Source organism: Coturnix japonica, chromosome 38 (assembly GCF_054131305.1).
Source record: "Coturnix japonica strain WE chromosome 38, WE-NBRP24, whole genome shotgun sequence".
Taxonomy (NCBI): domain Eukaryota; kingdom Metazoa; phylum Chordata; class Aves; order Galliformes; family Phasianidae; genus Coturnix; species Coturnix japonica.
The window spans coordinates 5,101,724-5,128,709 of NC_140700.1; the positions used below are offsets into that span (position 1 = coordinate 5,101,724).

The 26,986-nt window shown below is 46.7% G+C and overlaps 1 protein-coding gene and 1 long non-coding RNA gene across 5 annotated transcripts; both read left to right on the forward strand.

Moving 5' to 3' along the window:
• ILRUN (inflammation and lipid regulator with UBA-like and NBR1-like domains) lies at nt 1–26,948 on the forward strand. Of its 4 annotated transcripts, none has more exons than XM_015885166.3 (5): nt 1–312; nt 10,478–10,632; nt 13,840–14,037; nt 16,104–16,432; nt 23,336–26,948. In XM_015885166.3, exons 1-5 carry the CDS (start codon nt 5–7, stop codon nt 23,369–23,371), a joined length of 1,026 nt encoding a protein of 341 aa, XP_015740652.2. In that variant the 5' UTR covers nt 1–4; the 3' UTR covers nt 23,372–26,948. The 4 variants fall into 4 exon arrangements, with proteins under 4 accessions (XP_015740652.2, XP_032305136.1, XP_085383374.1 ...); XM_032449245.2 differs by having other exon boundaries at nt 16,104–16,207; XM_085527247.1 differs by lacking the exon at nt 1–312 and adding an exon at nt 3,180–3,780.
• LOC146754808 (uncharacterized) lies at nt 5,777–6,779 on the forward strand. Its single transcript, XR_014938806.1, has 2 exons — nt 5,777–5,906; nt 6,609–6,779. It is a non-coding gene; the product is annotated as an uncharacterized LOC146754808 (long non-coding RNA).
• Nucleotides 26,949–26,986: the final 38 nt, after the last annotated feature.

The following is a 26,986-nucleotide window of genomic DNA, read 5'->3' on the forward strand; positions in this document are numbered from 1 at the left end:
GCGCATGCGCCGTGCTGCTCGCGCCCGAGCGTCGCCCGCGCCCCCTCCTCTCCCGTGTGTCCCCTCCCCCCGCCCCCCCCAGCCCGTCTCCCCCTTGGCCCCATGCGGCGCTGAGCTGCGGGGCCGAGCCCGGGGCGGCGGGGCCCGAATCGCCATGGAGGGGATGGACGTGGATCTGGACGCGGAGCTGATGCAGAAGTTCAGCTGTTTGGGGACTACCGACAAGGACGTGCTGATCGGAGAGTTCCAGCGGCTCCTCGGCTTCCAGCTCAGCCCGGCGGGCTGCGCCTTCTTCCTCGATATGACCAACTGGTGCGGGGCTATGGGGGCTATAGGGGAATATGGGGCTATGGGGGGACATGGGGGCGATATGGGGGTCTATGGGGCTGGGGGGTGAGGCCCAGCTGCTCCAAGAGGCCTCGGCCTTGGGGGGGGTTGAGGCCGTGGGGCTGAAGGGAACCGGGACAGGCCTGGGGGCGGTGTGGGATGTAGGCCCCGCTGTGGGCCCGGCTGCCACCATCGCCATCCCGCTGTGCAGGGCTGGGGGTTGTTAAAGTGGCTCGTAAGGGATATGGGGGGCTCCTAATGGGCCCTATTGGGGTATGGGGGGCTCCTAATGGGCCCTATTGGGGTATGGGGGGCTCCTAATGGGCCCTATTGGGGTATGGGGAGGGAAGGCTGCGTGGGGTTGTTAAAATGGGCTGAGAGTGGAGGGAAGGGGTTGGAAAGGTGCTGTGTGAAAGTTGTTTGGGGAAGGCGTTGTTTGGGGGCGCTCCGCAGCCTCGGTGTCTGCTTTGACTTCGTTGTGAAGGCTCCAAGTGGGAAAGCAGAAGTGAGGGTTGGGGGGAAATGTGAGAAACACAAAGCAGGAGTGAGAGTGGTGTGGGAAGCCCGGCTTTCAAAGAGCAGCGTGGTGTTGCTGCTGCCCCAGCTGTGGGCTTCGCCTCCTTATTGCTGCTTGCACCTTTAAACCCGTCTCTGGTTGCTTTCCTGGTGAGCTGGATCGCATTTGGGTTAGTGCCCTTCTTGTTGTTTACATCCCGGCCCTGCAAAGGATGCAGGGAAGTGCAGTGCGTTGTGTTCCAGCAATTATTAACAGGAGATACCGAGGGAGCTCTGCTCAGCCATTAACAGCACGAAATGAACTCCAGAAACTTCCAGTCTGAAAGTGGGAGTCTGTGCTGAAAGTCTGGATATCAACAGTTGGGAGCAGAACAAAACTTGTGTGGAGTTGCTGAGCTGATAAACAGCGACGTGATAAAGTGGTCGACTTTTTCTTTTCACCTCTTTCTTCCTGCAGCCCTGTATTAAATATTGCAAATCTGCAGAGGGAGTAAAGAAATAACAGATAATACCGTGTGCATTACAAGCTGTGATGGCAAATGAGGCCTCTTCTCTAGTGGAGAGCTGGAGTTTGCTTTGGAGGAGGGATGTGGGGCAGGAAATGCTTTTCTATCTCATTCATATAGTCTTGAGAATATGAATAATGCTAAATAATGCTGCCTGTGCTTTGCAATGTGACTTGGGGCTTTTGGTTTTGCTCTTCTGTGATGCTGGAGCAGAAGTTAGTTACTATTGGGGTTACTGTGTATAACCACGGTGTTGGGCATTGTTCTCCTGTAGGAGTAAAGTAACAGTAGCTCACATATAACCCCATAGCCCTATTGTTAAACATTACACGTTGGAGTTACAGTTGAAGAATCATGGAATATCAGGGTTTAGAAAAGGCCTCCAAAACCACTTGGTCCAACCCATGTTTGCCCATTGAACCACGTCCCTCGGTGCCACATCTCAGTATTTCCTCAGCACCTCCAGGGATGGATCGAAACGACTTGGATTTCACAACTTCAGCAGCTACAAATTTGATAGCATCGCAGGGTTTTTTAATTAGGATTAGTTAATTAGCCCTGTTGGATGGGGGGAGGGGTGTGTATATAAAAAAAGGCAATCTTTGAACTTGGTGTAATGTATACAGCAGCCCATGCTGGGGTTAGCCATGCTGACAGGTGCTGCTGGTTCTCTTCGGGTGTCTGTGCCAGGATGATGCTGGGTGCTGGGCAGCTTCTGGCCCATTCCCAGCTCCCACCTCACTCCAATGTGGGTCTGAATACCCCAATCCTGTTGCTAAAAGCTTCAACCAAGCCAAGTTTCCCTATTCTGGAAGCACCTTCCCTTTGTTGTGTTAAAGCCCACCGTGCACTTAGTGCTGTAATCCACACTGCCCACTGATGTTAGGCAGTGGCACAATAGGAGATTTCTTGGTGTAGAATTGAGGGTCAGATTCTTCTTATCACCATTAAATCCCCTTTTTTTACCCAGGCTGCAGCACTTCAGTGCTATTTCCTCATTCCCTGTGTCAGAATTCATGCTGGTGTGCAGGAAATGGTGAGGAGGGCACAGTTAGAGCTAAGGGCACTTGTTTGGTGGCTGAGCTCTCCTTACTGGCTATGTTTTATAGGGGCTCGTTAAAAACAAAGCATTTGTTCCCAGATGTGGCTTTGCTCTTTGATAACCATACAGGCCTGAAGCTACTTCCTTGTGGTGGGCCTCTGAGATGATGCTGTGTGTAACCTGAGCTGCAGCGTGTTCTGAAATGATATTTCCAGCCTATTCATTAGGAATTGTATTTAACACCTAAAGCAGATCAGCAGCGCTGCTGGGAGGGGTGGCTTATTGTAACTCTGCTTTTCTCAGCTCATTCTAGCAAAAGAATGGTACAGAGATGGTGAAGAAACACAGAAGAGCCTTTAAAAGTGTGCCCAGCTGGAGTCACTCAATGTGCTCCCCAGGTATTTATCAGGTTTGGGACAGTGCAAAGAAACTGCCAGCTCATTTTATTGGCAGTGCTGCAGAAATGCTCCAGGTGAACGCATGCATCTGAGTGTGCTCTTTGATCTTCAAGACAGACAGGTTAAATGCTTGGAGTTGCCTTTTTTCCCTGTTGTTTATTAAACACTTTCCTAGAGCTGCACCTCTTTGGAATCACACCCTGGATTCTGACTGTGGGCTGCTCTGACTACGTGTCTTTGTACCCTTTATATCTTCCAGGACCCTCTGATGGGTGCAGCTTCTTCTGCCTGTTGTCACTGTTTGCCGTTCAAAGTCCTGCAGTTTGGGTGAAAGGTTGAACTTTGGCTCTTGGTTTAAAACTAAAAGTGAACTTTTCCAACAGATGCTTTGACGCCGAAGTTATTCCATCTTCAGGAGGAGAACGGAGGCTGAGGGTGTTTTGCTGCCATTCCATCTGGGATGAGAACCCACCCTGCCTGCAGCAGCAGCTCCATCCCCCTGCGGGCACACAGTAGGATCCCAGCAGTGCTGTGTGCTGGGGTGAAGCTGTAGGTGCTGAGTGCAGCTCCCCGCAGTGCTGGGAACCTGTCTGAGCCTGTCCTGCTCAGCGTGGCTGCCTCTTCTACATCACAAACTCCTCTTGGGAAGTTGTTTCCTTCACATCTGAGCTTGTTTCGTGTCAGGCACTGAGTGTATCTGTGCTGGGATACCTGCTCAAGGCTTTTAATGCAGGAGCAGAATTAGGTCTGTGGGTAGTTGGAAGTGTTCTTAAATGGCAGCATAGCCCTGGTTGTTCATTGGCACTAAGGAATGATGTGAGTGTAGGAGCAGAGGAAGCTTTTTGTGTGTGGTTGGTTTCTTCAATTCCATGGGGAAATCAATTAATTTGGGTTGGAGTATCTGGTGGTGCTGGGTTGAACGTCCTCTGTGCAGCTCATCTATTTCGATCTGGCTCCTGGTGGCAGAAGTCTCCTCGGGGCCTTCTTTAAGGTGGGTCTCTTCTAGAGGTCTCCTTTATCTTGTCTTTATTTGCAGCTACAGGCTGGTTTCATCTGCTGTCGTATTTCTGTGGTTTGGTGGATAATACAGAGCTCTAATCTGTGTTCTGTTGACTGCAGAGAAAAGGCTGAATATTGACTTCTAACAAGACTAAGATTGCCTTAAATTGCTGTTTTTATCCCCCTGTGCTGGCTGCTTTGGATGCTCTGTGTTGAATGAGCCACCTATGTTGCTCAGAAATGGCTGTGATTGACTGTAAGTCCCAGGGCATGTTTGAGCTAGGAAGGAGTCTGTAATTGCTTTTGGTCTGACTTGGGGTCCTTCTGCTTTCCAGTAAAGATATTAGGATCCTACCTCAGCACAACTCAGATCTGTGGATGGAAGCATGTGTGATCACTGGGATGGAGTGCTGGAGTATAGGAGCTACTCAGATCCTCAGAGTACACCTGGGTGAAACACTGGGCCATAATTTCACATAAAAATCCATCATCAGAAGCCATTTGTATGGGCTGTTTCCCACAATGAGCGGCCCCATAGTACCCCTGCTCTTCATATCCAGGCTCTGCTTTTCTATTTGATGAACACCTGCATTCAGGTTGTTAACATTGCTCTGCTTTGCTGAGACCTCCAGGCACGTGGCAAGAAGAGCTCGGGTTTGAAAAGCTCCAGCTCAGGTAGAAGCAGGTCACCAGGTGTTGCCCAAAGCTCCCCAGCTCCTCCCAGCTTCATGTAGCCAGCTTTTAGTGTGCTTGCTGGTACAGTATATGCAGTCATCATTTTATTTGAGCCTTCAAATAGTTACGTTCCCAAAATCTGTGGGATGAGACCATGGATGAAGCAATTGTAAGGATGTGTAAAGCTGGACTGCCCTGCAGCTTGTCAGCACTGTCAGGACATGAGGTGGGATGTGCATCCATCACTGCATCTGCCCTGCACCAACAAACCTTTGATCAGATGGCTGTTCCAAAGGCTGCTTGTATTGATTGCAGCAGGGCTCTCTGTGTTTGGTCTGCAGTCCTGGGAACTAATTCAGGTTAGTGCTGCTCTGGGCACCTGTTGGGGAGGTGATGGGCTCCCTATATCAGGTGATTAAGGAGGAAAACAAGGAGTCTTCTGTTCTTGATGCACCTCTGTACTTAACACGTGTTTGAAGTTTTAATCCACTAGTCTGATTAATGCTTGCAGGTGGAGGCCAGCTGAAGGGAGTGCAGTGAGAAGTGTGAAGCACCTGGTTGAAAAGTTCATTTGGCTTTTGATGAAGTGTTAAGGAAGAGGAAAGGTGGAGGTTTAAACTCCGTGGTGTTCTGACCACAAAACAACAGATGGACTCTGCTGTCCTTACAGGAACAGACCTAACAACTCTTCTTTCCAGGACTGTTTTGAGCTAAAAGTGGACCTCAAATGGTGTTTAACTGCAGACTGTGCTGCAATGGAGCTGTGCTGTGCACCTAGTTACAGGATGGAGCTGCAATCAGACAACTGCAGGAGCTGGGTACAATACAACGTCCGGCCAGCTGGGCTGCTTTACTTGTCTGAACTTGTTCTCAGCCAGTTTCTGTATCTTAATCCCCCTTTAGTGCAGACAATTATAGATTGGTGACATAGTTTATGCTGAGGAATCAGCAGTTACAGAATCTCCTGCTCACTTTCAGAGAGCAGCTTCTGCTGGGACATTCCCAAAGGTTTCACCCCAGACTGGAAGCTCCCGACCTCCTGCTTTAAGGGGTTCAGCTGCTGGGGGTGGGGGCTTAGAGCTGCCCCATAGCATTGATTCAGTCACTGAGGCTGCTTGGGGCTGTCAGGCGAGGTGCAGAGCCCAGCTGGGAGCCGGGACTGCGATAACGGCTGGGTTGTGTTTGTATCTCAAAGCCTGATAAGGGGAAGTGACTGCTGGGAGAGTCCTGACAAGGGTGTGCCTCCTTGTGCCTCTCTGCTTCTCCTTGTGCTATCTCTGCACTGTGCAGCTTCTGGTCACGGCAGGTTTCTGTGGACATTTTGGAACTGGCTGTTTTCAGCTGAAACAGTGAAATGTTTTTCTGTGGCTTCATATAAGGGAAATGCGTAAGCTCTGAATTAGCTGGCTCTAATAGCTGCCTTTTTCTTCCCTCTATAGCTATGTGAGTTCAGTTCAGAGCTTTCAGCTTCCCTCCTTTTGGGTAGTCTAACAGCTTAGTTTCTCAGCTTCATGGTTTAGTGTAGGAGAGATAAAGACTGAAGATAATGGATATACAAATGTGGCTTTCAGAAGCGGTGTTATTGGAAGCTAAGCATTTCCAGTTTTTAGTCTCTTCCACCTGTACCTGCAAAGAAGTTCCATGATTGAGGAGCAAGGAACGATCCATCTGTTGCATCCCTTCTCCTGCATGTTTGGTTTGAAGCACAGATGCCTCATTGGGTATCATGGTGCTGCGCTGCATATTGCATTTAGGCAACGAGAGCAGGAGCTGTCGACTTTGAGAGTTCAGTTATGGAAAGATACAGAGCCGCCTACACAGAGCTGTGTGGTGCTGGGATGTCACTGTGCTCTATCGCTTAGCCCTTGTGTCACATCTTTCTGGGTGATAACCCCTGAGCTTTGGGCACATTGTGCCATATGTGAGTGCTGAGGCCGTGCAGTGCTCACAACAAATGCCTGGCTTTGAATTGGGAGCTGCTCAGAGGGAGAGAAATAGAACCTGGTGTTCACTTTGTTGCAGCCATCTGCAACCACATCCATTTGTCAAAGATCCCTATAACACCGTTAACATTTTAACCATCGAGTCGTTTCTTTCTACTGTAACTGTTACTTGGAGTGTAATTCTTGTGCCTTCATGTTACAGGGATGTTTTCCCGTAGCTCACATCCCTCAGCTGCTGGGTTGAAAACCAAACCCAAATACAACTCCCTGCTCTGCTTTGCTCGAGGCCGATGTGAGTCTCAGTGCCACGCTTCTTCCTTCTCGTCTTGAGGAATCGGATTCAATTAAAAGCAAAAAGAATCATTTCCAATTACCCGTATATTGCTCCTCCCTTGCACAACCATTAGGTTGGATGAAGGGTGCTCTGCTTGGTGAATTGATTTGGAAGAGTTCCTTTTCTTTTTGAATTCTGCGCGGTGACCTAGTTAATTGGGAGTAATTACTGTCTAAATATATTGGTTTAACATAACAAAGGGCTGTCTGGAAGAAACACGGGGAAGGCAGAGAATGGCTGGAGATAAACCCGCCTGTTCGCAAACACTTAAGAGTTGTTAAGGGACATCTCCAGAGCTATTAGCAGGGAAGGTTTTAACTTCTGCTGTAATTTAGCTCCCGAGGCCTGAAACCAAACGGTGGAGGAGAAGAATGGATTGAAAAGGACCCATTTCTCCCGTTGTGTGGGCAGCACCTTGCTGGGAGCGCACTTGTACCTGAGACGTGTGATGCGTTTGGAGAGGAAGGAGCGTGGTACCCGGAGCTGGAGTGGGTTTGGTTGATGACATGAAGCTCCAGTCTTTGTTTGCTGCTTTCTCACCTCCCTCTTTCCAAAATCTCGCTCTCGGGACTTGAACCAGAGCTCTGCTTTGGCTCTAAGGAGGCTCACGTTGTTGCTGCGTGATTTCTGATTGCAGGAGGCTGAGGCTGAACCCTGCCAGACCTGCTCTGTGAGCCCGGCCGAGTCCTGCTGCCCTCCTGGAAGGGCCAAATTGCTTCATTGGGGAGAGCATGGCACCTGGAGGGCTGTGCTGTGAGTGAGACAGAAGTATGGCCATCCCTGTCATTAGGATGGATCAGCCATGTAAATTGCACGGCTGGGTTGGGCACGTTCATCTTACAGTTCCAAAGTTGTTTGGTTTATAATAGTAATTGGTATCACATGGCAGGGAGCAGAGGGGTAAGTGTGGTGCAAGTCACACCTGGGAGCGAAACCAGGCTGGCATTGATGTGTGAGCAGAAGCTTTCAAATGATAACCCCTTCCTCTTAGTTTTAACTCCTCATTCCCATCCCGGGAGGATCTGCAGTTGGTGCTCTGCAGTTATATCTGGGGCACGAGGGTAAAGACCTAATAATAACAGCAGATATATATAGGCAAACATCAGGGACTCGTGTCTGTGACCTCAAAGTCTCCTTTCTTTATGAAGTCCACAAATATTGTGCTTACAGTAGAAAGGCAGCATCATCCAGTCCTTCAAACCGTGCTCAGTCTGCAGGATGGGTGAGTAATCAGGCTGAGCGTTCTGCAGCTGTGACCTCTGGACGTGGCCCTCAAGCAAAGGGCTGCATTCACACTGATACCTGAGTTGTCTTGCTTGGAAAGAGCAGAAACAAAGCTGGCAGTGAGACATTGCTGTCTTTGCTGGTTGTGTAAGCAGAGAATGGTTAGAATGTGAGCACTGTGAGTACCTGCTGCAGCAACATGGTGCTCAGTGGTTTTCTCTTTGAGCTGCTTGTGCTGGAGAACTTGAACTTCCATCAGATTTGCTTTGTCATCCTGACTTTGGTTCTTGCTACTTTCGATTTCTCTTTGGTTTCTGGAAGCTTCCTTTTAGTTCTCCAGCTGAGGGGCCATTGTGTATTGGAACACACCCAAGTGCTGCCCCCCAAACCAAACCCACTGGTCAAAATAGTGGGAGCAGGGAGGTGCCTTTGTGAGATGTGGTCACAGAAGGGTGGCAAATCTGTTCTTCAGCATGTGCTGTTCTTGAGTAGAAAGCTGTGTGCTGCAGAGCTGTTTCCCAATGGCAAAGCAAGCAATGAAATATGACACAGGGAGGGGAAGAAAGTTGGCAGGGAGCCTATGTGCACAAATAGCCCACTACCTTTGAAGCATATTTACAGCCAAGCAAACAAAACACAGCGCAGGCTGCCTTACCATGGGTTACAGCAGCAATCTGCCTCTTGGAACTTTTATTTTCTCTTTCTTAATGTCAGGAAAACGTCATTTCTCCTGATTCCAGCACCCATAGCATGCACTACGGTGTGTCTGAGTGGATCAGGAAGAGAAAGAGCTGTATTGCTGTCCTGTATCGTTCTTACAATACCTTTTGCCTTGGATTGCTATAATGCAGGAAGAAATCAAAGTGAAATCTGAGGCTGTAGCAATAGCTGCTTGATTGAACAGGAGTCTCCAGGCACAGCCCTTGTGCAAGTTATGTAAATCTGGTGTGGTGTATCAGCAACAGGCGGTCAGTGATGGAAAACGGAGCATTTGTCTTTATTTATTGGCTAATGTGGCAGGCGCCCTTCCTGCTGCATGGGGCTGAGCTGTCTGTTTAAATATAGCCCCGACACTCCTAAGTAGAAAATGCCTCGGGCTGAATAATCACTGCTGGTCTGAAATCAGCACTACAACTGAAAGAGTTGTAAATGTGGGAGTCCTACAGCTCTGGGTCCCATGTGAGCAGCAATCAGTGATGCTTCTCTCCCATGCACTTCTGGTTTTACTCCATGTCTGGTTATTACTTTGGTTTCTTCCTTGAATGCTGTAGGAATTGAACAGGAGGCAGTTTCTTTGCTCACCGTTTCAAGGCTCTTTCCAGCTGGCAGCCAGTCCAACAAACCCTCTGTTTGCTTTTTCTCAGGGTCACGCTGCAAATGTTTTCCTTGTTTTCGCCTTGGCTTTCTGGCTTTGATTTGGACACATGACACCCCGCCAACCAGCACTAACACACAATAAATGGCCGTTCCCATCTACTGCAGCTCCTCCTGGTGCCTTTTGTTTTAGGTGCTGATTCCTGATCCTGGAAGGTTTTCATGTCTCGCTTTAAAAAGCAGAGTAGCTCTGAGATGATGAATAAAGAAGCGGTTGCTTTGCCCATTGCTTTGCCCATTGCTTCTGGAGGGATTTTTACTCATCTCCATTCTCACAGCACTTACTCACAACATGTAAATTAGGGCCACAACCTCCCAGACATGCGTAAACAGAGGAATTACATGCCTTGCCAAAACACATAATGGCACAGTAGCATATCGTGGAATGGCAGCTGAGACTCACGGATCCTCTTCCTGTTTGACTGTTCCTCTTTTCAGATTAATTATCGTTGGAGTTTCAGCCACACCGTGACCATGAATCAATAGAGTTTGTGGCTTTCTGAGTGTCTGTAATGCATCACAGGCTTCCAGTGTCATTTGTTTTTATTCAGGAGGAATAAAAGCTTGTCTCAATGATCTCTGAGTTCCTTTGAGCCCTGGCTATCCAGAGACTCCTAATGATTAATAAATAGTCTTAGAGTGCTCATAGCTCTTATGACTGCCTGTTCCAAGAGTAGCAAAGCCTGAGTTATGATCCATAGCTACTGATTCTCTTTAGCCTTCAGAATTAGCAGTGTGTGTCCATTCTTTGGTCTTTTGGACCTTTTACACCAAATTTGAGCCTTCTTGAAGTTAGCCAAGGAAACAAGGCCGGTAAAGAAGCAGCTCTGTTTACACACTGTGTACAACGCTTAACCTCACTGTCATTTCAGCTTATTGTCAGGTCTCGAGAGAGAGCTAACAGCTCAAAGGCCTTACAGACTCTTAAGAAAATGAGAATGAGGCCCGAAGTATTGTCCACAGAGAGTAAAATGCTGTGTGTTGATTTCTGATAGCTTGGAAATTCCGTGTATGATGGTGATGGGAGCTTTAGGAAAATGCAAGCAGCAGAGCTAATATAATCTGGATAATATCTGTACTTAATTGTCAGAACCTGACCCTCCTGTGCTTAAGATTATAAGCTGCTTTTTGCTTTCTAGGAATCTACAAGCCGCCATTGGAGCCTATTATGATTTTGAGAGTCCAAACATCAACGTACCCTCCATGTCCTTTGTTGAAGATGTCACCATAGGTGAGGGAGAGTCCATCCCTCCTGACACCCAGTTTACAAAAACATGGAGGATACAAAACACAGGTAAGTCTATCTGGAGCAAAACCTGTGTAATGTGCATTATGTGATAGGGTGGCAGGTCTAATGGGGGAGATGCTGCTTAAGGCAGTAGGGCCACATGAATCTACCTTGGGAGCCACTGCTGCTGAAGGAGGTCGCCTGCTGACCTCTCTGCATTCCCCTTCCTACGTCAGCTCTTACGTTTTGTGGCTAGATGTGGAGTTGTTCTTCCTCCTGTCATCACAGAAACAAAAGCTCTAGGAAACTCTTGGAGGAAGAGGCATATAAATAGAAAATGAGGTACTTCTCTTGTTTTTGTAATGGAAGTTAAATCTGAAAATAGGTTGTGAATCCTTAGTTAGCCTCATGTTCACTTGACAAATGGAATCCACCTTCAGGTCAATAGATGCCTCATGCAGTGAGGTCATGTAGTGAGAATAGGCAAAACACAGCACTTAATCTTTAGGGATACAGTCAGATCTGAGGATGCAAAGGGGAATACCATGTCTTTGACTGTTGCAATGACAGGATGTTGCATGAATGTTTAACCCGTGTGTCTGAATTTAATTGACCTGCTTGCACTTTTGTGAAGAATGATAGCACAACAAGGTGTAATACCATGAATCATCATGAGTAACAGACAGCTGTGCAAGTGTCTTGGAAGTGACTGCAGTGCTCAGTGCTGTTTGTGTTAAATGCTGAAGTGTAACAAAGACTAAAATCCTATTAAAAATCTAAGGATATTGGAGGTGAGCAGGGTGCATGTGAGAGCACTGATTTATAAGCACCATATTCTAGGAAGAAAATTATTTCAATTCATTTTTTCTGCCTTTTTTTTTTACTTAGTAAAATAGGAGGGTAACAAACAGAGCTTGCTTAAACTCCAGTAATGTGCAAATCTAACTGGAAAACTTTCATAACTGTCTCAAACAAGTCTTAAAATGTAGATAGCTTGACAGATCTTGTTTCTCCACTGTTAGTATCTTAAATTGTCTGAGTTATGACTGAGCCCCATATGTAGCTCCTTTTAGACTCCTCCTTCTTTTGTTCCTCTCACGTATTCTTTCCTGAATGCAAATTCAGCCTTAATTTAACACCCTTGTTCAAGCTGTTTTTGATTGTTTGTGGTGTGTTTGACCTTCTGAAATCCACGGGGCTGCTGCAATGGGGAAAAGAAGTTCATCTTGACTCACGAGCTCCTGGCGAGGCCAAAATTTGTTTTGGCTTCTGTGTGGGTTAAAGCCCAACTTGTTAAAAGTACATCTGTGCTCGAAGCCTGGTGCTGGAGGCCAAGTCTTGTTCAAACCGTGCTGTTGAGGCATGTTTTAGTTAAATGCACCTCCACACACTGTGTTGTGACTACAGTTTAGGCAGAACCAAAGCATATTAAAACCATTTTAAGGTTTAATTAAGATATAATATCAAAAGACTATGGTGTTCCTAGATAATATCTGCTTGTTAGGTAGATAACTGAAGTAAAGCCAAGGTTTTTAACAGCTCTACAGGAGCCCTTGATTAAATGACTTCAGTCCTAGAACAAGAAATACCTGAGGCATGTGTCACCCAAGCACTCGGTGTCTCATGGGTATGACAAGCACAGCTCTGGGAGGCTGTCAAATTTAGGCATGCAAGCAAGAAGCCACATTCAGTCAGGTTTTTGTGCTATTAAAAACCAATGCCCTGCTCTGATATCTTCCAGGGTAATGCTTGGCTTGTCTGCTCAAAGACCAGGCTGTATAATAGAAGCAGTGCTAAAAGACCAGCAGGATTTAAGATTTATTTCTTCTCCCAACTCTACCCCCAGCTGCTGCTGGCTCTGCATGCAGGACAGTTACTGCAATTCATCATCTCCTGACAGATGAGTGTACTGAAATAGAATGACATAATCATCTTCATCTGTGACCTGGATGAAGGGTTAGAGTCCACCCTCAGCAAGTTTGCTGATGATGCAGAGCTGGGAGGAGTGGCTGGCACATCAGAAGGCTGTGCTGCCATTCAGTGAGACCTGGGTGGACTGGAGGGTTGGGCAGAGAGGAACGTGATGAGGTTCCACAAGGACAAGTGTGGAGTCTTGCACCTGGGGAGGAATAACTGGATGTATGAGTACAGGTCAGGGACTGCCCTGCAGGGGAGGAGCAGGGTGCTCTTGTGGCTAAGAAGGCCTGGGGTGCTTTGTTGTCCAAAGCATCTGGAGCACTGTGTCTAGTTCTGGGCTCCTCAGTTCTAAAAAACATTGGAATCTCCTAAAAAGAGCCCAGTGGAGGGCGACAAAGATGTTCAAAGGGTATGGAGCATCTCCTGTATGAGGAAAGGCTGAGCAGTGTGTTCTCCACTCTGAATATCCAATGTTATTAGTTCACATCTTTATTTCCTTGCTAGATTGAGAGCTTCCATAAATAAGGATTCTGCTAAAAAGCCATTCCTTGCCATGTCTTCACTGAAGCATCCTCAGGGATTAAATTAGCAGACAAGCTGTTCTGCATCCTTTGCAGGGTGCTCCTGGAGGTAACCTGAGGTCAGATCAGCATCCACCACTCTGGCCTCAGAATAGACTCAGAATGGTTCCAATCTTCTTGGTGGTTCCTTCAGTTAACTGTTTCGGGCTCTCTACAAATAAATCACATGCTTGCAATTTAGCACCGTTATGGAAGGCTGAGAGAAGAGCTCGTGCATGAATGGGTACAAATCCCTTTAAAAAAACACTACCAGCTCTTCGATTATAATTCAGAGTATGAGTTCCTCTCGAGACTTAACAGCCTGAGGAAGGAGCAAATGCCTGGAAGAAAATGCTTCCAGCACTTTCAGTTAATAACGTATATTTTGATGTTGAAAACCTCAGGAGTTACACATAGAAAGGTAGAAATGAGCACAAGAAAAATGATGTCTCAACTCTTTGCCTGTAATATAAAGTGAATGTCAGTTATGGGTTTTTCCTTTTGCAGCTGTTGCGCTGTGACTTTGAGGATTCTCCTGCATAAAGAAGAGCTAGAGATTATATCAATACAGATGTGATTTTGCCTGCTGGTCACAAAGTGGACCAGTTAAACCTTATCTAAAGACTGTATTCTTCTGCATCCACTGCCAGCTGTGATAAATATGTCTTGGGATTCCTTTAACTGTTTGACAGTTGCACAGCTGTTTAATGAGTGTTTCATCCAGACCCATAAAAATGGACACAGCACCTTTTCCTGCTGCACTGTCGCTAATTTTTTTTCTTCTTCTTAATCCCAGGGACGGAGGTATGGCCTCCAGGAGTTTGTCTGAAGTACGTTGGGGGAGACCAGTTTGGCCATGTAAACATGGTAATGGTCAGGTCTCTGGAGCCCCAGGAGATTGCGGATGTCAGCGTTCAGATGTGCAGCCCCAGCACAGCAGGAATGTATCAGGGACAGTGGCGAATGTGCACTGCCACAGGACTGTATTATGGAGGTGAGTGATCCCTTTTGTGGCATTTCTTCATGATATTCCCATTATACACTGAAAGGATGCTCCTGCCTCCCCTGCAGACACTACTCAGATAACAAAGCGATGATCTTTGTGTGATTTATTGTTATTGCTGTTGGCACGACGCCGTGCTGTGCAAAGATATGAGAACCAAACTAACAGTTGTGGACTGAACTTGATTTCCATCTTGTAAACGTTGTGCTCTGCTGGTCTGGTGGGCAGTGCTCACTGCAGTTAGATCTGAAAGGCAGAAAGCTTGCCTTGCCTTCAGTGTGCTTTGACTAAAAGCAGAAAGGTAGAGAGGTCTGCCAGCTCTGAGCCTAAATATAGAAATCAGAGAAAACATCGAGCAAGCTGCCTTGTTGTCCTGGTCAGCACAGGACTGTTTTCTAAACACTGGAATGAATTGCAGATTACACAAAGCTCTTAGAAGTAAAGGAACCTGTACAGTTCTCCTTGAGATTCTTACCCTGTCAGAATTCTTTCAAGTTTTTCAGTGCTGATCATCACAAACTACACACAGACATAAAATCTGAATAGTATAAACCCAAGTTTTGGAAAAGTTTTAATAGATAAATTTGGTGCATTCACCGTGAACTGGTTTTCTGTGCTTAAAAAATCACTTTTTGGTCATTTTGTGCAATGCCTCGTGCTGAGCCACCAGCACCTTCATTCATTTGGAGTCTTTTAGTCATTTTTAGCCAGCTGTAGTTTATACTGAGAACAGCTTTGTGTCTGTTTTGGCAGTTGGGAGTGTCCCAAGTAGTTCTGAGTGAGAGATGTTAGCACTGGGAGTCAGAAATAACTCTTTGCTCCACTTCTGTGGCAGAATTGTCAGCAGGAGCGAGGCTCTGCTGTGTTGCAAGTGGATGTAACCTGTCCTTGAAATGTGTGCATAAATTAGGTCGAAAGGTAGAAAGGCCTGTCCAACTTGCATTGCCTGCCACCAGCCTGTGTGTTTATTAATCCAAGGCATGCCAACAAACAGCTTAAGATCTCACTAAATTTCTTTAAATTCCACACTTTGAAAGAAAGCCACCTAATTAAAATCTTGTTGGCGAGTGAGCTTAGAATCAGAGCTGCCCTTCCTCTGCTTAGTGCTTATTTCCTGAGCTCAGATCCAGCAGGAAGGTGAGACCAAGGGCTGTTGTACCTGCTGGGTTTTGGTCAGGCCTGCAGCAGGGGGAGCTAGAAGTGCTGTGTGGGAACTGCTGCACTGTTTGAGCAGCTTGGCTTGTGGAGGGTGGTATCTCATTGTCATTAACTGGGTTAACAGAATGCAAGCTTACGAGCTGCCTTGCTCGTGGTGAGTAACTGGAAGGACAGTTTCAGTGCATGAAAGCTGTTTGTGGAGTGGTAGTGGTAAAACTGCACAGAAGTACCTGCTGTCTCCCACACTGGTGGTGACAGAAGGGCCCCTTATAGGCCAGCAGTGTGTAAAAGCTGGAACCTGAGTTAGGTGTTGCTTAAGGTCCTGGTATGAGATCAATTGAGATTAAGTATTGCTGTTGTTCTTACTTTTCTATCTCCATGCAGCAAAACAGATCTGGAGCACATTCAAAGGAGGGGGGGAAAAAAAGCAATAGGATTGAATTTGGATAGGTGTCAAGAAATGCATTTCTGTGAATATGCCATAGAGTTTGCATGAAGTGCAAATAAATTAGCAAGTAGAAAAACAATCTTATCTGTGTACAAAAGACACGTGCATTATGTAAGAACTTAAGTACATTCTTATTCTAACCTGTAGTTTGCAAACTTGTGTAATGGTTTAGCAGTCCAGGTAGGTGTCCACTGGGGGCATCGTGGGACTAGAATAGAGATTAATGCAAGTTGTCATAAACCTCTTTATCTTCCAAATAACCCTTCTTGCTGTAAATGGTTTTTTAAGAGCCAAACCTTTTAATGCTGAACAACAGAAAAAACTGCCTTTACCAGCAATCTTTTTTTTTTTCCCTATTATAAAGGAGTGAATTCATGTCCTGTTTTTTCTCCTTCCCTCCCCATCTCCATAATCTCCACCCAATAATGACCCGTGTGTCTTTCCTTCTCAGATGTCATCTGGGTGATCCTCAGCGTGGAAGTTGGAGGACTTCTAGGAGTAACACAGCAGCTGTCATCCTTTGAAACGGAGTTCAACACACAACCGCACCGCAAGGTAGAAGGAAATTTTAACCCGTTCGCCTCTCCACAGAAGAACAGGCAACCAGATGAAAACAACCTAAAAGACCCTGGGGGTTCTGAGCTAGGCACAATCAGCAAAAACACGTGGGGGCCTGCTCCTGACCAAATTGAACAAGATCAGAATGGACTGTCACAAAACTCTGTAAATCTCTCCCCCAGCAGTCACTCGAACAACTTGTCGGTAGTGACATACAGTAAGGTAGGTGCCCTGGGAGAACAGGAGAATGGGTAGGTGATGAGACTGTGATGTATGTAATAGTTCTTCATTACAAACTGCAAAGCCCTTCCCTTCTGCTTCTGCCAGACCTGCTAAGGAAGGTTTTGAATTTGACTGTCCGACTCTGCCAACTCCTCATATTATATTAAAATACTTTTGCCTCTCATAGACTCTACCAGATCCACCTTTTCTTTTTATTTTTGCTTCGAGTCCTTCTTAAAGTTTATATAATCTTGTCTGGGTGCTGTAACTATCAGCAGCTGGAGCCTATTCCAGCTGCATGTGCAAATAAGTCAAAATATCTCTCAAGATGCGTTCCTGAGTTTTACATAATTAAAAAGACAAAAAGTAACCACACCTCCAAACCTTGAGATTAACCAGACGACTTCTGTTGTGTTCTTTTTAAACCGGTGTGGGGAGACAGCAGAGCTCAGTGCTTTGCTCCCAGAAGTGATCAGTCAGAGGACTATGGTTGTGTCCTTGTCTTGTTTATAACTGTAGGTGACTTTTAAATTATCTTTGCTTTAAACCTCTCTCAGAAGCTTGCTTGGTGGATGCTATGAGAGTCTGAGTGATATTTTGACTTTTTATTTGCTTGTGTGTGACAAATGAATTGCAGGATTATTTACAGTTCAGAATCCACCTGTTAATGCAGCCAGTATGTGTAGGTGTGTACTGTCGTATGTCAAACTACTTTGATTTTAAAAATCCTTCAAAAATGCTTCACTGTACTTTAAGCAGGCTGTGTAGGACAATAACACTTGGTTGCTGAATGACTTAATAAAGCCCTGATGTTAGTTCACCTACAGCACTTTAGTTCCTAACTGGATGAACTCCCTGTCCTCTACCAGTGGATCGTATTGTAGTGTCCTACTTTGCACCAAAGCTATGCATTTCTTTAACTGATGGCATGCATGAGAGTAGCTATTTGACAGGCTACCAATCATCCTTTTTGTGTCTTGCACTCCAAAGATCAATCAATTAATAAGCTTTGTTGGCTTCTGCTTTGGGATTTACACTCACTGGAGCTGAGATGGATGGCTTTGGAAATGATTAACAAAGCCTTTCACCTATCAACTCAAATACAGCCCGGATTAACAGTGACTGAAAGCCGCTGCTGTTCACAAGTTACTTGTTGGATGGCGGTGCACGCTTTCATAGTGGCGTTCTCTGGATGGATGGACTGTTGTCTGCCTTAGCAGAGGCATCCATAAGTTTCTTTGCATAAACTTCACCTCAGGAGCTCTGGGTGGAGAATGCTGCCCTGCTGTTATTTGTTGCACGTATCCCAGCAAAGTTTGGTGGGGAGGGGGATGGAAGTACAGATGCAGCAGTGAGATGCTGGAATTGCCTGAGCCTTTCACAGTGTAAATACCAGGTTTGATTTAGGTGGCTGAACTCTTCTGTTTTGGTGGTCAGCTTTAGACTGGAGGTAACTTCTTTGTTAAAATCTTTCCCTCCCCCCTTGCCTGTATTCTGAGAGCAGGACTTGGCAATTGGATTGCAGAATCTTCCCTGTGGAAGATTCCTTGCCCTTCCTACTGAAATGAGGGTGATGTGAGTGCCGGGAGGTTGGGTGTATCTACAGGCTCTCTTGGCTGCAGAGTAGAATTATTTTGGCTTTTCAAAGGAAGAATATAGGAGTATATTGTGCCTATTTGAGATGCAGAGGTTGTAGCACATGCCAGATATACTGCAGAGGAGAAAAGCCAGGGAGGAGAGTAAGGCACTACAAAGATCCTCTCGTTAAATGTAAGAGAACTGGTCTAGCTAGGAACCCAAAGTTCACAAACATGACTCTTATGGGATGAGTCATTATAGCCTGACCCCAGACACAGGGTAAGCGGCCTTCTTTCTCTTCTTGTTCCTCCTTATATTCACAGCATGTGGGTGGTTTTGGGGTAGATCTGAGATAAATCTTGTTTCTTGTTTTCTTTGATGACTTCTGGAAGGAGGATGGGTTGTGTGAGATGTTCACTGGCCTGTTGTTGTTTTTTTTAATCGATGTCTTTGTCTCTCACAGTGTTTTGTTTGTGACATAATACAAGTTAGCTTTTGTTTGGAAGCCATTATTAAAGGTAGGTGTGGAGATCAGAGCCTTGTTCCAGATGTGCCGTTTCTATCCAGGCAAGAAGCATTATGCCACAGATTTCATACTCCCGTTGGTGCATTACCTGTGGTACAGCACTGTCTCTGTAGTGCACGGATCTCAGTAGCTTTGACATCCTGGATGCTTGGTCTCATCTGAGGTGGTCAGGTGAACACACTTGCCTTCCCTGGTTTAGGTCTTGCACTGTTGGTGCCTCCTCCCTTCCCAGAAGGATTTGAAGCCTTCAGGAAAAGTTTTATTTTTTTCCTATAAAGCAGCAGAGTGTGAGCAGCTGAGGCTCATGTGAAGTGGATGCTAGAGTGATGTTAGAAGTATTAAACCACCTGATCAGCAGGTGCTGTGCAGGTATCTCTGGGTACAAGCTCTGTCTCTCAGCCTGCTTGGGCGGAACCTCTAACATTTTTATTTGCTTTCAAGCCCCCAGATAGTGGATTGAATTCCTAGTCGTGTTCAGCACGCCATCTGGTGAGATACAGTAAAGGGGGAGGTTAAGGTTCAGTTAAGGTCTGTGTCTCATTTAAAAGGGATGTGAGCCCTTAATATTTCTCAGGTTGGTGTGCAGGCTTCCCCTCTGCAGAGATTACAAAGCACCCCAGCCACACAGCTGCGTGAGACCATGAAATCCTGGAGGTGAAACGGGCTGTTTCTGGTGGCTGCAGTTGTAAAACATGCTGGAAGGTTGCAGACCTTGTCTGTATTAGTTCTCGCTCTGGTGCAGCTGAGCAGGTGTGACTTGTCCTCTGAAATTCCCCAGTGGAGCCAGGATCTCTGTGACACTGATGTGCCATCTGCTGCTGAATGAGGCTGGTGGATCAGTGTTGTACATGTGGGAGCATTCAGAGAGCTTTTCTCAGCAGCCATGGAAGCTGTGCTCAGTGAAGGAAACTTTCCTAGGGAAAAACATAAGCAGAAAAGATGAAACCTGTGACAAGGTTGGAAGGAACTGATGTGGTCTTTATTCCTGCTGTGCTGGATGCCTTCCATGGGTCCATCTCGCTCACCTTCTGAAATGAACTGCTGGAAGGTGGTGGATGGGGGTCTGTGTTCAGGGCATTGCTTGAAGCATGTTGTTGTTATATCTTTTCCCAGTGGAGTTTTTGCATGTTCTTAGAATCAAACGTGCTTTAAGTGCAGAGTAGGATGCTTATCTCCGGATAGGGATGAGCTGTATTAGAATCCACATATACCCATGCTTGGGTATTTTATTCTCCTCCTTGGCATCGCTTTCTCTCTGTATTCTCGAGAGAGATGAGGCTAATATAGTTTCCTTCTATTTACTCGCTCCTGTCTCATAGCAACACTGTCGAGGTCACTGCTGCTCTTTTGTGACAGTCTTTTACATTAAAAGCACAAGATGCAGCCTTCTAGAGCCTGGGGAATTAGAGTTAAATTCCTTAACGAAGAAAAGAAATGTACAGATGTAATGTCTAAACGAAGATCTGAAGTGGATAGCCATATACTGACATTCATATTGTATTTGTCACTTATCTGTGGAAAAGAAACCATATAAATCTGTTGCTGAGTTTAGTTGCCTGCCCATGTGAATTGAGGTCTTGCTTCTTTCTTTGTAATGCAGAAAGCTGTGTATAGAAGTTCAGACCTGCAATGATTTGCCCATACAAAACAAGCTGCATTGTCACTGCTGTGACAAAAGGCATTCTACAAGTTGTCTGATGCTAATCTGTTCATTGCTCACACTGTTCTTAAAAGCTGATGTGATACAAGCATATTTGGAGTTCAGAGTTCCACCTTATTTCCCCTGCTGTATTTATGCCCCCCGTCATCATTCTGTGTGCAGCTGAACTCTGATCTGTGCTAAATGGCAGTTTTATATACCGAGGGGAAACCAAACCTCCCCCATCCTGCAAGCTTTCTTACTGACTAACCCCCTCCAAGTCTAAAAGCTGCTGCTGGCAGTTTGCTTCTGCCAAAGCAGGGCACTGCAGTGAGTTGCTGGAGTAGCTCTAATGACTTCAGATAGTTTCCAGTGGGGAAAAAAATCCTGTTTGGGTACCCAACTGTTTGTACGTAAGGAAGATGCCTCAGAAATATGCTTATTTCCGTGTAGACAAGAAGCTCCCTCTATTCTGGTGTCTGGGTTTAAATTGGGCCAGTTAACACCTGCCTATAAATTGATTTAGAGCAAAAAGGGGAGAACATTGGACTTGAAACTACTGGAGCTGGACCTTGACAGCCACACTGCTGCATAGCTTATGCAGGTTAAATTGGTGTTGCATGAGCCTGTTTGTTTATCTGGTGAAAGACTAACATGTTTGGGTGCTGCATGTTAGCTCATCCATGAAAACAAATAGTCTGTGTGCTTTTGGCCTGTGGGAAACGGGTACAATGCAATTCTAGCTTAACTGCGCTCCATTGCAGGCCACCAGTTTCCCTGCCTCTTATCTCTGCAGACTAAAAGCACGCTGTTGATTAAGTTACAGGAGCAAGGTTGTTGCGTGGTAACTTAATCATGTAGCTGAGCCCTCGTGTCCTTCTGTACATCTCCACTGGCCCTGTAGTGCTTGTCAGCTGTGCATCAAACTCCTGTCTCTCTCTGAGTGTACCTCGTATTGATCTTGACTCAGTTACAAAGGTGAAATAAAGATAGCTATTTGAAAGCCTGCGTTGTGATGGTTTATGACAGATTAACTTCATCTGGGTTTCATTTCGGTGTTAAGTAAAAAGGTTCTGCTTTTTCACGGCTCTGTTTGGAAAGGGAGTTGAATGATTCCCCTGTTCATAAGAGCACCTGGATGAAATTCCTTAGGTTGCTGTTCCTTTCCTCACAGGTCTCAAACCAAGTCCACACTGCCTTTAAGAAATGAGTCCTTTAACTCTTTGTAAGTTCTCATGTGTCTTAATAAATCTCATAGGTAAATGAAATGCAACGAAGAGCTCCTCGAATGCAGCGTTGCATTGTGGTAATGCCATGACCAAAGACTTTGGGGTCTGTCTTTGTGATGAAATTCATTGCATGAAGTTGTTATCAGTCAGGTTCTTAGCACTGCTGCAATGGGGAGAGGAGCTCATCTGGGGATGCCTGTAGCAAGCAGCACCAAGCTCTGTGTGCTCAGTAATCTAACACTGAAGGTGAGCAAAACCCTGTTTCTAATGAACACATTGTTAGCATAATAGCTTAGCTTTAAATTACGTGCTACACCATGTAGTGTTTGGAGTTCCAGAGGCTTTCCCTGGAAACAAGGTTGATCACCTTGTGCTGGGGCTGCCTCTGCATCCAGTGAGGCTGATGAACTCCTCCCTTGTCTGACTGAAGCAGCCTGGATCACGTGCTAATTAATTGTGTTAATTGTTCTATGCCATGAGGCGATGCCTTGGCTTGTGGGGTGCACAAATGAAACCAAAAAAGGTTTTGCCTGTGACAAATGCAAGTGCTGTGCTGTGCAGCAGGCAGCACCCAGCAGAGGGAGCAGGTTCCTGGAGAGACCACTGTGGGTTTGTGAGAGCTTGCAGTCACTGCCTGCAAACAGAGTGTTCTGTGCAGGCTGTTGGAAGCAGCAAATCCTGCCTTCTCTGTGCAGGTACCAGAGCTGAACCCCTCTGACATGAGGCTGTTGAGGGTTGGTGTTTTCCATGCTGGTTTTGTTCCCTGTCCTTTGGTTTGTGTGCACCTCTGTGTGCCAATTCACATTATTTTAATGCAGTTTCTCTTCTGCTCTTCCCCCCGTTGGTGGCAATGATGGTATTTTTGTACGTGCTGACTGTTAGTGGGAGCTCCTGCTTTCAGAGGAGCTGTTGTGGAGTCTGTTGGGTGTTATCCCTTACGATAACACAGACTGGGAGTGCAGTGTACTCCTAGGGCTGAGATGTGCTTGTTTTCCCATCACTTGTGCACATTTCCCCCTGCAAACAGCAATTCCCAGCTCTCTGCTTTCTTTCCCACGTTTCCCAATTAGTTTGTAATAGGTCCCGTTTAATTGCTGATCCTCTTCGGGCTGAGTTTTCAGAGCTGCTGGTAGATGTGACCATTGCCTTGTATTTTGCCATTTGATACATCCTAAAGAATTCACTTTTTTTTCTCATTAGCTTTATCAAAATAATTGGCTTCTGGTAGCACTTGCTTTGTGACAGATAGCCAGTGGAGCTCTTGGGCTTTTGCAATGTATCTTAAGGTAGTGTGGTTGGTGCTGCTTTATGCCAGCCATGTTAAAGGCTCACTGTTCACTTCAGACTCTGAATGAGGAGACAGTGGTTTCCCTGGGAAGCTTTTAATTGTTGGCTTAAATGTTGTGGCTGATTTTCACTTGGAAAAAGAAATGTGTGTTGTTCCTGTGAGGAGGGCAGGGGTGTGTGTGGGTGAACGTGGCCTTCAAAATGCTGCTGCTTCTTAATTAGGTTTTTCTATCAGCTGTGGCCGCTCTGTTTGCTGTAACCTTTAGAATAGACTTGTGAGGCTGCAGCTGTTGGCCTTGCAAGGATGGTATCATCTTCAGATGGCTCTTGCTCTGGTGTAGAAGCAATAATTAGTTGCTGTATGTGGCCCTGTAGCACCCGAGGAGCATTTTGCCTGGCTGCCAGCTGGCCTAGATAACACCTGAAAGAGGTAAGTGGATGGCAGCTGGTGTATTAGGGGAGAGCAGCTCCTTTCTGTGTGCCTGGGAAGGCTGGACAGCTGGGGCTGCTGCTCTGATGGGTGAAGGGTTGCATCCAATACAGCAGCCCTGGGAGATGGGATGGTTGTTATTTGTAGGCAAAGCTGAGCGGCGCTTTTTGTTTCTTGCCTGTTGAAATTGATTTTGTCTCCAACTTTCTTTCAGGGTTTCCACGGTCCTTATCCCTTCGGACAGTCTTAAAACACAAAAAACGGGTATCGGCAAGAGGAGAATTTAACAAAGAACTGACTTTGGGGGGGAGGGAAGGAGGGGGATTCACGTGGCAAACAGACCCAGCGTGGACCCCCCTTCTCTGCCTCCACCTTCTGGATAAAGAAGAAAACAAAATCAAAAGCCCAATAACTTAAGACTGTTTCTGGAGGAAAGATCTCAGTATGCGTGTGTGAATGCTGCCGTTCAGCGAGTGCTGGTTAATGCTGTGAGGAGGAAACTCTACCAACACCGTGCTTTTGTTTTTCAGAAGTCATTCTCACGTGGAATCGTTGGGTAGCTTGAGAAGTTTCCAAGAGAAAATGAGATGAAAAAGCCATCTTTAAAAGAATTTCTGCCTACGGAGCGGTTGTAGTTTGAGCAAATGTTTCATTTTGTTTCTTTCCTGTTGATATATTTTAGATAAGGGACAGCGTGCATTGAGGTGGGACTGCCATGCTTGGCTTGGTACCAATGGACGTTGTTGGCTTGGCGTCTTCTGCGGGTTCATGCAGTGACTTCTTTGTGTTTTAATGGCAGGTTGGGTCCGTACCCGGCTCAGCGTTTTTAATTTCATCTTTGGATTTTATTTACCCGCTTCTTAATCTCCTTAATTCTTTTGGGGTCTTTCTCTTTCCCTTCTGGGTTGAGTGTTGCTGTCCATTGCCCTGCTGGAGGACCGGCTCTCAGCATCACGGTTGAAGAGAGGGTCTCTGGGTCTGGGTTAGGATAACAGGAGGGCTCCTTTCCCCTCCTCTTGCACACAAAGTGCTCACGTGCACGACCACATTAATAAGAAACAGATTTATTAAAGATCCAGAGCTGTCCGTTGTGGTTAGCATTTCAAAATGCTCCTTTTGTTAACTCTTGATGTACAATAGCTGTGCCTAGAGCAACCAAGCAAGTGTATCAGTCTTGTGCCAAGAGGAGGCTGTTTTTCCGTAGCTGTAATTCACTCGATGATAGTCGCAGAGCTTTGCAAGTCACGCCCTTATAGTTTTGGATCTGCCATCTGTCTCATACAGTGTAAGTTTGGATTCCTTTCTCCTGGTAGGAAGCATTAGCTTAGAGGCTAATTCTTTGCATTTTTGAATGTAGAGCAAGAGTTAGAATCAGCAGCTGGATTCCACTCTGTCGCCTTGTATTCGTTTGCCTTTACCATCCTGGCTTGGATAGCTTTGAGGCTCTCACCTTTTCAACGGGCTCTGCAGGGCTTGTTGCTAGAGGAGGACTTGTTCCTCTAAAGATACGGGTTGCTCTGCTGTTCCTCCAGTGTATCTTCATGGAGTTATTGATTGGAAAGCCCAGTGTGAAGGGAGGGGGAACGGCATGGTGGGTTCCTGAGGGACTGTGTCCCCATGGGCCCTTCTATGGGGGCACAGCCTTACCAGGAAACCCACAGGCCAGAAGAGCCATCTGCCAAAGATACAGTGATATGCAAATACCCCACGACCTTCTTCCAAGTCCTTCTGGTGCAGGTTCCCTTCAGAGCAGAGCGCAGGTTTGCTGCTGCATGGTGTGAGTGGCGTTTTCTTCTTGGTTTGTTTTCAGTGAGGGATCAGTTTGCATTGCAGCTGCCAATCAGCGCATACAGGTGCTTCTTGTGGAGGGCAATGGGGCTTCTCTGCTTCCAGCAGAGGAAGGATTGGACCTTTAGGAGCACGTGTGGTTTGGTGGACAGACCCGGGTCCATGTCAGCAGCTGCTAGAGCTGGGGAAGTGGCACAGACCCAGACTGAGCTGCTCTGGAACGTGCCCATGGAAGGCAGAGCTGCATTGCTTGGTGCCACTGCATTGTTTTGTTCTTGTCTTGTACATCTTCCTGCCCTGCTGAAGTTGTATTCTCTCAGCATCCAGTTTAAGGAGTAGTTTGCATTGCTGCATCGTAGCTTGGGCAAGTGGATCCTTCCTTTCCAAGCAGGTGGTGAATGTGCCGAGCTCAGAAGACATGAACTTGACCATCACATCTACAGAACTGCCACTGCCCTTCTGAAAGCATCTAAAACGCTGCAGGCTGCTGTTTGCCCAGATGATGAGGTGATCCCTTATCTTTATTAGCTCCCTTTGTCAGCTGTGGAGTGGAAGGGGAAGGAAATAAGACCTCGGTGTCATACTGCAGCTGGTGCTGCAGCCTTTGCCTTGCATCAGCTGGGAGACCCTTGAGCCTCGGATCTCCCCACTTCAGCTTTCTGTTCCCGAGCACGTCTGCTCTTTGTGTAGTGAATGGCTGCCACGCTTGTGTTCCTGTGCTGCTCCTGCTAAGAATGAATCTTCCTTTTCTTGAGAAAAGCTTGCATGATGCACCCCAAGAAGTCCTGTGCTTTCCCACTCACAAGGCAAACTTGTTCAGCACAGATCTCAATACTCTCCCGAGTGTTTCCAACCCACGGTGTCCTTATGGCAGGAGCTGCTCACTCCAGGGTGTGCAGGGAGGCAGGGCCTGAGGTGCTGCTGAGCCCTGCAGCCTCGTGCTGCTCACACTGCAGCTGCTCCCTGGGGAGCTGTAAGCACTCAGCAGTGGGGGTGATCCCTGCAAGCCATGGTGCAGAGCTGCAGTGCTTTGAGTCTGGGCTGTAACCCTTGATGTGACAGTGGGAGAACGTTGAAATTAGAGGCTGCTCTACCTCTGGGTTTTTCCTCTCATAAGAGCTGTTTCTCTCAGGCTGAAGGTGGTTTCATCTCCTGTGGTTCCTTGGAGCACAGTGGTACAGCCAGCCCTTGTGTTGCTCTTGCTGTCAGCTTTCCTGATCTTAAAGAGTGAGATCTGATGTTCAGGTGTTGTGGGGGGCACTGGGATCCGTATTGATTTCTGTAGGGCTGATGCATTCAAACTGGTGGAGGCTTTAACATCAGGCAGGTGAAACCAATGGTGTGCTTTGTCAGGATTGCTGCTGCTCACAGGAGCCATTGTGGGGGTTATGGTTATACACATAGAGCTCAGGCTTGAGAGAAATAAGAGGAAACCATTGGGAGGCTGCATCACCCCAGTGGGGCTGGGCTGTATGGGAGGGTGCAGTGATGGAGGCTGCAGCTCCGGCCTCTGCTGAGCACCCATCTGTCGTGAGCAGGAGGGAGACCTTCCTCACCCGCTGCCCCTACAACAAGGGACAATGCTGCAAAATCCATCTATGCTCTCTAAGGTCAGATCCCTGTGTTGGGCACAAGCAGCTCCTTGCACCCTCTGTGAGCCCAGGAAGAGTCAGAGCACGGCTGAGGTGTGAGCTGAGCCCCAGAGCATTGGTGCTGTGCTGGGGGTGGGCAGTGCTGTCCCCGTGTGGGCTGGAGAGCAGCCGGAGCCTGCAGGGTTGGGAATGCACGCTGTCCCGTGTCTGGGTTTCTGTTGTGTGTTTCATTTCTTTTCTTGTGTGAGTGAGTGGGTGGTTCTGCAGCCTGTCTATTCTCTCTGGGGGGAGTGCATGTGTAGAACAGGATGGTGTGTTGCCTCATTGAGTCCGGGAGAAGTCCTACGATAGCACATTGGGGGTCAACAATGAGAAATGAAAAAGGAAGCTTTTTCCTTAATGTATAAATGAATATTTGTATGATTAAATTAACACAGGAAACAAAAAGTGTTCTGTGGCCATTGAGTCTTATTGAAGCTGGGAAG

Bases quoted from the DNA above. Each gene is read 5' to 3' on its own strand.
- ILRUN (XM_015885166.3), top strand. From the start codon at position 5: ATGCGCCGTGCTGCTCGCGCCCGAGCGTCGCCCGCGCCCCCTCCTCTC. The intron at 10,633-13,839 runs GTAAGTCTATCT...TCTTAATCCCAG, and splicing joins ATGGAGGATACAAAACACAG to GGACGGAGGTATGGCCTCCA. The intron at 16,433-23,335 runs GTAGGTGCCCTG...ACTTTCTTTCAG, and splicing joins CGGTAGTGACATACAGTAAG to GGTTTCCACGGTCCTTATCC.